At 35.3% G+C, this 12,064-nt stretch overlaps 1 protein-coding gene and 1 pseudogene across 2 annotated transcripts; both read left to right on the top strand.

The window, feature by feature from the left end:
• Positions 1 to 11: 11 nt before the first annotated feature.
• Positions 12 to 2,285, top strand: mrpl10 (mitochondrial ribosomal protein L10). Its single transcript, XM_077739695.1, has 5 exons — positions 12 to 144; positions 758 to 930; positions 998 to 1,162; positions 1,773 to 1,917; positions 1,985 to 2,285. Exons 1-5 carry the CDS (start codon positions 105 to 107, stop codon positions 2,185 to 2,187), a joined length of 726 nt encoding a protein of 241 aa, XP_077595821.1. The 5' UTR covers positions 12 to 104; the 3' UTR covers positions 2,188 to 2,285.
• A 2,425-nt stretch (positions 2,286 to 4,710) lies between these two features.
• LOC144211716 (glucagon receptor-like) lies at positions 4,711 to 11,614 on the top strand (annotated as a pseudogene). The gene is made up of 12 exons (XR_013329640.1): positions 4,711 to 4,770; positions 6,462 to 6,770; positions 7,024 to 7,145; positions 7,229 to 7,335; positions 8,070 to 8,226; positions 8,305 to 8,464; positions 9,395 to 9,455; positions 9,595 to 9,664; positions 9,733 to 9,824; positions 9,893 to 10,031; positions 10,575 to 10,616; positions 11,362 to 11,614. The product of XR_013329640.1 is annotated as a glucagon receptor-like (transcript).
• The last annotated feature ends 450 nt before the right edge of the window (positions 11,615 to 12,064 follow it).

The raw sequence follows: 12,064 nt of genomic DNA, 5'->3' as shown, positions 1-12,064 counted from the left end.
AAATTATGACTTTCACAAATGGTATAAGGATTAGAAAATTATTTCCCGTAACATGGAAAGGGTCCCTTTCTCGCGTCACTTCCTGAAGACTTTTCCTGTCAACTATGGCGGCGACCTTGTGTGGGAAATTATTACCTAAAAAAGGTAATGTAATAGTTGGAATACGGCCTTTTATTCCGTGTGGATTTTTTGTCAACTATTCAAGAAGTATTGTTCCTAAATTTGGGGTGTTCCTTACATTACTGGTACACTACTGCAAACCAATAAGCCAATTTAGTTACCATGTAAAATTCTCGTTAATCAAAGCGATGGTTCAGACAATAAAATATTAATATTCAATATGGAACGGTTTTTAATAAGGTGACTACATTTTGCACCTATCATTTAAATGAAAAGTACATTTTCGCACACCGCTGACTTGTTGTTAATGACGTCATTGTTGACGTCTAATTTAACGTCACTGGGGGCGTTAACCCAATTTAAAAATATATATATATATAATTATAATAAAAATTTTGTTTAAGTGTAGTATGGAGAATTGTTCTTGTTTTTTTATAACCACTCCACAAGAATAAAAGACATAATTTTGTCTCGACTAAAAATAAACTCTTATTTGCATTATATTTATCATGATATTTGCTAAAGGAGAATAAAATGTATTTTTTTTGCATTTCTGATTATTTTATCATCTATTATACTGTCAATAAAAACACAAGCAAGCAAAACTAGTTGGTTTATCTGACTGTCTTTCTTCCAGGATGGCTCCCCCTGACCCAAAACATTCGACACGGTTCCAAAGCCGTCACCCGGCATCGAAAACCGATGCACTTCCTCAAACAAAAACTGATGGCCGTGACACAGTACATTCCCCCTCTACCTGCCGCTCCCCACGGCGCTTACCCATCACCAACCAAAGTTTCCCAAGAGCAGGTAACAAAATTCATCAACACAGTTTTTCCAAGCCTTTATACATATGAAAAAAATGTCTTGTGTGTAGGAGAGCCCTTTGATGAGGTTGTCCAAGCGAGACCTAGCGTCTGTCTTCCATGACTGCAAAATGGTGGCTGTGGTGCAAAACAATGGGTCCACTTCAGCTGACATGATGATGCTCAAAAACAGGCTTCACAAGCACAACATGAAGGTCAAGTTCTTCCCTAACCAGGTGAATAAATAAAGCCGTCGGTAAGGTTAATTGTTTATACAAATAGTGCCCTGTTTTGAATTTCTAAACTAGTGGTTCTCAAAGTGAGTTGCAATTAGTCCCTTTTGTTTGTTATTGTATATAATTTGAACCGAAAAAGATGGGATTGTTTTACAAATATGAAATATTTTTACATATTTATATATAAATATATAGTATTTATGGTAGATTGCATTATTAAATAATTCTTATACAATGTCAAAGCAGTATTTATATAAAATATATATCAAAAGTGATAATATTCAAACTGTAGCTTATGATATTAAGCATCATAGTATTTTATAGATATTTTCTGAAAATTAGGGTCTTCCATTAACCTTTTTTTTAGCTAATTCAGTGCCATCGACGATAGTAAATATCCAATCAGGTGGCTGGTTTAAATTTAAATAAGTTGCCCAATGCCGCCAACCCTCCAACTTTAAATGAATTGGACGTCTACTACCAATAAAGTAATTTTCGTCCCATTTGAAGCTTTAAAAAGCCACAGGATTGGACGTTTAACACTGACAATGGCAGCCATCGATTTAATTCCAACTGTCCGATAATGACATGATTCATATTTCGAGTTCAGGTGATGCATTCCTTCCTCCGCGAGAGCATCTACAGCAACATGGCGCCTCTTTTTATTGGACCCACGGTGCTTTTAGTCAGCAAGGAGCCTAAAGTGAGGGAAATGCTGTCCACCCTGCGAAACAGTCCGCAAATGGTTCTTTTAGGTAACTCCTTTCATCACTTTTTAGTACTACTCTATGAAGAAAATTCATGACACCGTTTTCCTATTAGGAGCGTGCATCGATGACACACTGCTGAGTCCGCACGGTGTGGCGAGCTACGGCAAGCTGCCTTCGCTCACCGCGGTTCAAGGTCAGCTGGCTGGCGGCCTGGCCGCGCCGATGTCACTCACCGCCAGCTTGATGGGACGACACCCCGCTCACTTGACGGCGTTGCTCCGACAGTATGTGGAGCAGCAAAATAAGGATGTGTGACCACTGTTCACTAAACTGTTGCCTTCGTTTTTTAAATGTTTTTTCTATTTGTCATCATGTCAATATTGTTTTCATTAAATATGTTTTGTGCCCCATGATTTGATACAGTATTTATGTCATCATTCATTTTCCATATCGCTGAGCCTCACAAGAGTTGCAAGGGGTGCTGGAGCTTATCCCAACCAACTATGGGCAATTGGTGGCTAGCCAATTACAGTGCACTCATTTTAATAGTTGAAATATTACACTGTATCTGAATAAGATACTGTAGTTTTTGAACCTGCTTTAAAATTTAAACATAATCTTTTTAAATTGACTATTTGTTTGAAATTACTTTTGAACTAACTTGAATCCAAGCATTAAGATTGTAATTATAAGCACATTTTCCACAATTTTGATTCACTTTCACAAAAAACTGCCTGACAGGAATTTGAAAAAAAAGTTATTTTATTTAAACATCATTTTGGTGGAAAAAAACTAACATTATTTAGTAATTCTGCAGGCCACACTCAATTTTGCACATTCAATTTTCAGATCATGGTATATATGAGTAAAATAGAATCATTTATTCATAAATTAGGCCTGATATTAGAAAAGGGTGTATCTTACAATCAATTCTTATTTTCAATAAGGACAACTCTCAAGAACCAGCTTTCAATCACGTACTTTTAGTGTGACTTTTCTACTAAAAGAAAACACAAGACAACCTTTTGTGATAAATCCCAAGTGCAACAAGTGCATCTGAGTGTCAATATGAGGAGTGTGCGGGAAAAGCACGGACAACAACAGAATACTAAATGAAGAGGCCTTCGACAGTGAGGTTGTGCTAGATGCCCCCTTGGCTTTCATTACTTGCAGCGCCTTCTGTTCAATCAAATCATTACTCAGAGACACCAAGACAAGGTGTTTGCGACGCAAGAAAATCGACAAATCTTCAAGGCTTTATGGCTTTGGACGTGCTTGAAAATGTTTCTTTTAAAATCATACTAAACTGCGAATAGAATAATTTTAAAAATATATTTTAAATTTTTGTATTAACTCAAATCAGTGTATTTTTTTAACAACAGTTTATTAGTCAAAGCTTTTTTCCTGTTCAAATATGTATTTATATACATGACAGTATCATAGAACAATTACTATCATGATAAACAATAATAATCCATGATAATTAACACATTTTTACATTATATTTATGTTTTTTTCTCATATTAGTCACCACAATATTTATCATGTTTAATAATCTACCCTTTACATGATCATATCATGTACTAAATATCAAAATTTTGAGTCAGTAACACACAAATTTGACTTATTCAAAAATGTAGAACACATTTTCAGCCAAAATTCAATATATTATGAAGAAAAAGTGTTGCTATTTTAGCAGTAATTGTAAAAACATGACTAATAATTTGATTTATTTGCAAATGAGGCGCTGATCAACTCAAGTAGAGTTAAAAACAGGTATTTTCCTTCTGGAATATAAAAATGTACATAATAATATTTCATGTTACACAGCATTTATTCCCTGCAGCTCATTATTTTTGTGACGTCACCAGTGAAGGTGGAGCGGGTCCTGCGTTTTTTTTTAATTTTTTGCTCTCTGCACATTCCAGCTTGGCTGGAAAATAGTAAAAAAAAAAAAATTTAAAAAAAAAGGAGTGACGTGTGCGCGCACCTTTAGTGTGAGAGCCACCAGCACAGCACGCAAAAACATTCATCCCAATCAGGTGCTTTGCCATGTAAGTAAAATTGCTTTCCTTACTATATATGCATGTGTGTAAATGTTGTTTTTCTTTGTCTTTGGAGGAGAAATATGTCAAATAATGCTGATGGGATTATGATTGAGGTATATTTGACATTCATGAGATCAGAAATGGAATTGTAAAAAAGATGTCTTTGTGTCCTATAATGATGGAAATACGTGGTTCAACTGGAGGGGAAATATTAAAGTATGTATCTCAAATATTCTTCATTAGCTTCATAGGGTCAGTGACTATTTTGGTAATTAAAAAAGAAAGGTCACTTATCCTTAGTGTTTTTTCATATACCTGTGTACATTAGATTTTTATTATGATATATATTTTTTGTTAATACAGTGTTAATTGCAACTAAATTAAATGATAAAAAAATAATGATTCTGCTTGTTACTTAATAAGACGCTGGCATACAAAGTAACCTTTTGTAAAATTAATTTTAAATCTCTGTTTGCATAGGTCAAGCAAGACTTAATCTAAGCTTTTATTTAGCTTTTATTTTCATTCTTGTGTTTAATATGTATAAAATATTTAAAATTGTACTATATGGGAATAATATAGTGTGTTTGTCAAAAATGCCATAGTAAACAACTTTGGTTATGTACTATATTAACATTACTACAACTCCAATTCTGTCAGTTAGTCCATCTTGAAACATGCTCTTTATATATAACTAGATTTTAGTATTCTACACACTAATTATTTTTCTTCTATTGATGGTGTTGGGTATTCCATGCATTTTTTCCCACTTTCAGAACAATTGATCACCATGGATGGGACAAGGGACGTAATGACCATAATTTGTCTGATGCTTGTCAAACTCCCCACGGTTAGTTGAGCCTTTCTCCTTTTTACGTGCAATATCTAATATTCCGGAAGGACCTTTAAATGGACCGTTTCACAATGTTTCTATAAATGCCAGGGTGGCAGAAAGTGACTATGATAATACAGTGTGCTTGTTTCTATTTTCACACTTTCATTTTCTTACATATCTTCCCCTTAATGACACTTCTTTGAATAGTCCTTCATTTTCATTACCACTTGTGCTAAAACTGCCTTGTTGTTAATAACAACCCTTCTTTGGCAACACGTCATTGGCCACTTGAACAAAACTGTCTTTGGTAAAATGTTTTGATCAAAACAAACAGAATAAGTTACTTAGGAGCTATGACATTTACAGTGCTCAATCCACACAGCTCACCGCTTGGTGTGATGGGGAAGAAAATAGAGGCTTAATATCGGCGGTATTCGCGTTGGGGCAATTTTCTACACCACATGCATTGCCTTTTTTCAGATGGAATTGAACGTTCTGGGGGAAAAACATTGGCTGCCACAGCAAAGAAACTAAATGCATGAGAAGCTGCCCACGACAAAGTGAGCATTTGCTTACATCTTTCCCAGGCAACAGCAAAATGGCATTGCTCTTTTGATTTGTTTTACAAAAAAAGGACTAGGGTAATGATAGTAGTAGTTGCAGTAGTAGTAGTAGTAGTAGTAGTAGTAGTAGTAGTAGTAGTAGTAGTAGTAGTAGTAGTAGTAGTAGTAGTAGTAGTAGTAGTAGTAGTAGTAGTAATAGTAGTAGTTGCAGTAGTAGTAGTAGTAGTAGTAGTTGCAGTAGTAGTAGTAGTAGTAGTAGTAGTAGTTGCAGTAGTCGTAGTAGTAGTAGTTGCAGTAGTAGTAGTAGTAGTAGTTGCAGTAGTAGTAGTTGCAGTAGTAGTAGTAGTATTTGCAGTAGTAGTAGTTGCAGTAGTAGTAGTATTTGCAGTAGTAGTAGTATTTGCAGTAGTAGTAGTAGTAGTAGTTGCAGTAGTAGTAGTTGCTGTAGTAGTAGTAGCAGCAGCAGCAGTATTAGCAGTAGCAGTATTAGTAGTAGTAGAAGTAGCAGTAGTAGCAGCAGCAGTATTAGCAGAAGTAGTAGTAGTAGTAGTAGTAGTAGTAGTAGTAGTAGTAGTAGTAGTAGTAGTAGTAGCAGCAGTAGTAGTAGTAGTAGTAGTAGTAGTAGTAGTAGTAGTAGTAGTAATAGTAGTAGTAGTAGTAGTAGTAGTAGTAGTAGTAGTAGTAGTAGTAGTAGTAGTAGTAGTAGTAGTAGTAGTAGTAGTAGTAGTAGTAGTAGTAGTAGTAGTAGTAGTAGTAGTAGTAGTAGTAGTAGTAGTAGTAGTAGTAGTAGTAGTAGTAGTAGTAGTAGTAGTAGTAGTAGCAGCAGCAGCAGTAGTAGTAGTAGTAGCAGCAGCAGCAGTAGTAGCAGAAGTAGTTGCAGATATATAAACAAATATAGTCAAAATTGATTTGGATGCCTATTGTTGTCACTGGTTAATAGTAAAAATAAAAATAAAAGAATATAGTATTTGGAAACCCCCATCTTTACTTACATATCCAATCTGTTTAATGTTAGGAGTACATGCCATAACATTCAATTATCCCCCCGATAATACCTCCTGATGAAAAGGTCTATATAACGCCCAGCAGGTCATTAAAATTACTACCTGTTCCCTTTCTGTCAATTGGAAAATGTAATTACAGATCGACATGGCCAGCGGGAAAGTGCTGGAGGAAACATATTACAAATGGGTGCAGTATAAGGACAACTGTTTCAAGATGATTGAAAATGAGCCAGCGCAAGGTACATTATCATGTATTTCTTCAAGCAGAAGGTCCCTTGCTGTTATTCAAAAGATCATCATTGGAGGGCTTTCTTCTTATGTTGTTTCCATCTTGCAGCTGGCTTGTTTTGCAAAAGGAATTTTGATAGATATGCCTGCTGGCCAGATTCCCCCGCTGGGTCGCTAGTCAATATCTCCTGTCCGTTCTACCTGCCCTGGTATGATCAAGGTAGGTAGATTTTTGAGTCGTAGTCAGTCGGCAGTGACAGGGATAGACATTAAGTCCAATCCATTGGAGTTCGATTGAGCGGACATTGGTTTTGTGTATATATTTTTAAATCAAGTTGTTTTCATTTAAAATAAAAAAAAAATACTGCACATGGGCTCGACCAAGGATGTCAGACTGACATGTCATAAATGAATCAGTTAAAATTTAGATAATTGGAAGACAAAATAAAATTAATTATTATTCTTAATGACAGTTTCACACGGCATGGTGTATCGACGATGTGGGGTCGACGGTCTTTGGGAGCGTGACCATGGCGGCCATGTCTGGAGGAATAAGTCCCAATGTGAGGAGGAAAAAGACGTCCTATCTCAAGAGGTATGACCCTTGTATGATCACTCAATGTGAATTCAAGTGAAATGTTTCAATTTGAAATGAAACCGGCCTATGATGTTTTTCAGATGTGGTTCCAAAAAATGATGTTGAGCTTCAGAACGTTGTACACAGTGGGTTATTCCCTGTCTCTCTTCTCTCTCATAACTGCTCTCATCATTCTGTTGAGCTTCAGGTAAGCCATCCGGCACAGAAAATGGCTCTTCAAACCTGCTTGTGTCAATTTAGGTCCACTAATTAACAACTAATACACTGAATCCACAACTATTATGAAAGTGGATTGTGTGGAGATAATATTCACCTAAATTGGTCTTTTTAGGTACATTTTGTAAACCAAAAAGGAGATTAGATGTGTGCATGTGTGTGTGTGTCAATGAACTATTCACTAAAGTGGGGCATGATAGGGGTATTAAAGGGTCAAATTTTGAAATGCCGTCAACTGGAGTGATCACTGTACTTGAAGGGATTAAAATATATATACTATAAATACAAAAAATTAATTATTTTTAAAATCTGGATGAAAGCAGATGGTAATGTAATGAATGATTCCAATGAAGTATTCACCAACATCTGCTTTCACTTCAGAAAATATTCCTCATTCATTCACTTCCGCTAATAATGTACAACCTATACTTTATTTTTCTAGCATAAATGCTCAGCTTACTTTATATCTGTTCTTTGATAAAGTAATGCTTCTTTAACCACCATAATATTCAGTTTCCTATGTTGTGATGCAATTACGAACCAAAAGCCAGACTCACAATGGCAGTATTTTGTGGTTACCCCCCTTGCCATTTGCTATCTCAAATATAAAGAAAATTGCCGGTTTTTTAAGCTTGCGGGTCATTTTTAAGAGTACTACCGTGATTCTAGGACAGATAATTCCAATAATTTGTTTGGTCTGAAAAGGAAATTGCGCTGCACACGCAACTACATCCACGCCAACCTCTTTCTGTCCTTCATCCTGCGGGCCGCGTCCGTCATCGTTAAGGACACCATGTTGGAACGGCACTGGGGAAGGCAAATTATCAGAAGCGCCGACGTGAGTGAGATGCTCAGCCATCGGGTGAGTGTCGACTCTCTTATCGGCGCCATCGGCTTGGGGAAGTTGGGCAACGTGTGGATTTGTGTGCCCGCCATACAGGCCGCCATCGGCTGCAGGATATCCCAAGTACTTATGCAGTACTGTGTGCTGGCCAACCACTATTGGTTCTTTGGAGAGGCCATTTATTTGTACTCGGTGCTGATTGCCTCGGTGCTTGTCGACAGTAAAAAGTACTTGCCGTTGATCTGCCTGGGCTGGGGTAAGTCGAGGCCAAGAGAAACTATACAATCAAAATAATCAGCCTGTGCTTTGAAAGCTATTTGGGTATCCATCAAGCGTATACTGTAGAGGATCAAAAGGAAATGAGGAAGATAATAAGATTTGAATTAATAATGAAGTCAATGAAAGGATCAAGAATGATAGGAATAACAAGTGAAACAGGCAAAAAAAAGCCATACAATCAAACTAAATAAGAATTGAAAACTGAAATACGCAAAGTAGAGTACAAATATTTCATTATATAAATTAAATATTAGCAAAAACCTAAACAGAGTATTCATTGATTAATTTTTCACTCACACTCATACCTAGGGGCAATTTTGAGTGTCCAACCAGCCTGGTAGGAAACTGGAATACGCTAACCACTTGTGCATTGCGTCTCCCTAAACAGTTTATATAAATAGAAATTAAAATGAATGAGTGATTTAAGGACTAAAAAAGAAAAGACACAAAATGAGAAATAAAAAAAAGAATTATATCATAAACCTAACTGAAGAAAATACTAAAAGAAAATAGTATAGTATTCAAAATACATGAATACAAGTCAAATCTATAAATATTCATTCACCTTGAATAAAATAACTACACAAATAATGAGTATTTTCCCAATTGACATTTTTACGTACTATACATAATACATACCTTCATGTATATATATATATATATATATATATATATATATATATATATATATATATATATATATATATATATATATATATATATATATATATATATATATATATATATATATATATATATATATATATATATATATATATATATATATATATATATATATATATATATATATATATATATATATATATATATATATATATATATATATATATACTGTTAATGTAATAGTCCAGCCATTGTGTGCTTTTTGTTGTTGTTGTTGTTTTAGGAACCCCCCTTTTCTTTGTAATTCCTTGGGTAGTAATGAAGATACTGAAAGAAAACAATGAGTAAGTCCTTCCACCATTTCATTTCTTTTTAATTATTTTACAATTTGTCATATTTATTTCTCACTTAATATACTTTTCATTGCATTGACGGAATTCGACTTGAAAACAATTGATCATGAGGCTTTGTTTTTCTACACAGATGTTGGGCTGTCAACGAAAACATGAACTACTGGTGGATCATCCGTTCCCCGATTCTTTTCGCTTCACTCGTAAGTACCGCAATCGATATTCGACATATTCACGGCCCAAAAAATCCGAGTCACCTTTCTGGCACCAGGTCAACTTTCTGATTTTCGTCAAGATTCTGCGAGTGATTCTGTCCAAGCTTCGGGCTAACAACCAAAGTGACTACTCTGATTACAAACGGCGGTATGTTATCACTCATTCGTGGTATAGAAGTAAAAGCTGTGCTGAAATGGTCACTTTTTTTCACTCAGGCTCGCCAAGGCAACGTTGACGCTCATTCCCTTGTTTGGTACTCACGAGGTCATATTCATCTTCATAACAGACGAACAAACGGCGGGGGTTTTGCGCTACTTTAAGATTTTCTTCACGCTATTTCTGAATTCCTTCCAGGTTGGTTGAACATCTTGTATAATCAGGTGCACATCCAAGCGTGGTGATCTTCACTACGCTTATTATCCTCCACACAATAGGAATAATAATTAACATAACCATGTTTTAAACCCTTCATGCTTGTATGTACATTCACCTTGTTGGTTGTCATTGGCGTCCAATCTATTTTGACTCATAGAGGGTGAATGAGCGGTCATCCTTGAATGTCTTTTGCATAAAAAAAATGGAATTAATCAACTATAGGCTGTATCCGATTGACCATGATTACAAATTTTAATCCCTTGACAACACTAGTAATATTTTTAGATGAAAATCACTATTACAAGGAGTACATTAGTACTTTAACAACATTATAGCTGTAAAACTACATAATTATACATATTTTTACAATGGAAAAATCATCATCTTACCTAATTATAGCTAATAATTAGAAATAAATTGCATGTAACTCTATATATTATATAATCATCTTTGCACCAGATTAATTGCAAGTTAGTAAATACTAATTATTAATGAACTCATTGTTCAAAATCATTTTTGCAGGGATTTCTGGTGGCGGTTCTCTACTGCTATGCAAACAAAGAGGTTGGTGGTTCCTATTATAGTTCCCCTTCACCTGTAAATGTGTAATTTGTATTTGATATTAACTTATTCTAATCAGGTTTCAATGCCCTTTACTGAGATAGAAATCCCATACATCTTTTTATTCTAAAATGGGAGACATGATTAAATTTGGGGTCATGTAGTCAAAGTGGACTGGGTCATATTTAATTTGGCTGGTTAGGGGGAGGGGCCTTTCTAGTTGTATTGATAGTAGTGTGCTGTCCAGGCTCTTGAGGAGCAAAGCACATCCATATCACATAGCGCATCATGAGTGCAGTGGTGAAATTTCATGCCCGGAGGGCAGATCTGGCTCACTACATTATTTATGGTGGCCAGCATTGTGCGTTGGTAGATCTTTTTTTTGTAAAATGTACATAAAATTGGTGTGCTCTTAAATAAATTAAGAATTATAAGAAGAAGAGACTATTAACTGTTGTTTTCTTTTTTAAAAAATGGGTCAAAATTGACTATGTATTATTTACAATGATTATATTTGAAATTAAAAGGATATCTTTGGCCATACTTTTTACAGTTTAACTAAAACAATGTCAAATATTTATACATATTAATAAATAAATCATTATTAATACATTTAGAAAACAATAGTGGAATACAAATGTGAAATAAGAGAATATTTGAAACATTCTAGCATTTTCAAATTGAAGTTTTTATTTTTCTGACAACGAGAAGGAATAAAATCGATAATTTCTTTGACTTTTATCTACAGGTAAGGACAGAAATAAAACGGAAACTGCGCAGTTGGAAGACAGGAACACAGATTGTGTGCTGCGGACAGTGACTAGCCGGTGGAGTCACCCACATTCAAACATTTTCAAATGCCACAGTGCCAGTTTGTAGTAGATCCTCAAAGAGGACCACGAGGTCAATGGCCAATCCTTCAGCCATCTGTGACAGTTCTCTGCGCCAGAATGGGGGAATTTCCCTGTGCCCTGACACCTCGCCGGTGCACATACCCACAACCGTGAGAGGCGGTGGACCTGTACTAGATTCTACAACAGTCATGCAGTTGTCGTTCCAAATCCATCTTCAAGATCCAGTGGAGTTACTTCCACATGTTCCTAATGTAGAATCAGACTGATCTGTGGATTTATTTTGTATAACTAATGATGGTGGGATTTTTGATAGGATAAAACTGTGAGCTGTTTTGTAAAAAGTTGTCAAATGGTTGTGATTATTTACTTGTCAACCTCTTATAGTAATTTCCTTGGTTAAATTCATATTTGTATCTAATGTGGGCTGGTGGAAGCGATTCATGGATTTTCATATAGGATTCTCAAAGCTGTTTTTTTAACCAAACACATGGGAAGTGCAACCATGACAAAGTACCATGTAGAAACTTTAATTTCAATTTTCTCCAGATTTAATGTGCGAAATTGCTCAATTTTGAGTATGGGAGTTGAAAATGTCCA

This window comes from Stigmatopora nigra, chromosome 18 (assembly GCF_051989575.1).
Source record: "Stigmatopora nigra isolate UIUO_SnigA chromosome 18, RoL_Snig_1.1, whole genome shotgun sequence".
Lineage (NCBI taxonomy): Eukaryota > Metazoa > Chordata > Actinopteri > Syngnathiformes > Syngnathidae > Stigmatopora > Stigmatopora nigra.
Note: the sequence above shows the minus strand (reverse complement) of the source record. Positions and strands in the feature narration are given on the sequence as shown.

Excerpts from the sequence above, each read along its gene's own strand:
- mrpl10 (XM_077739695.1), top strand. The coding sequence starts at position 105 with ATGGCGGCGACCTTGTGTGGGAAATTATTACCTAAAAAAG. Across the intron at positions 931-997 it reads CCAAAGTTTCCCAAGAGCAG|GAGAGCCCTTTGATGAGGTT; the intron begins GTAACAAAATTC and ends TCTTGTGTGTAG. Across the intron at positions 1,918-1,984 it reads TCCGCAAATGGTTCTTTTAG|GAGCGTGCATCGATGACACA; the intron begins GTAACTCCTTTC and ends TTTTCCTATTAG.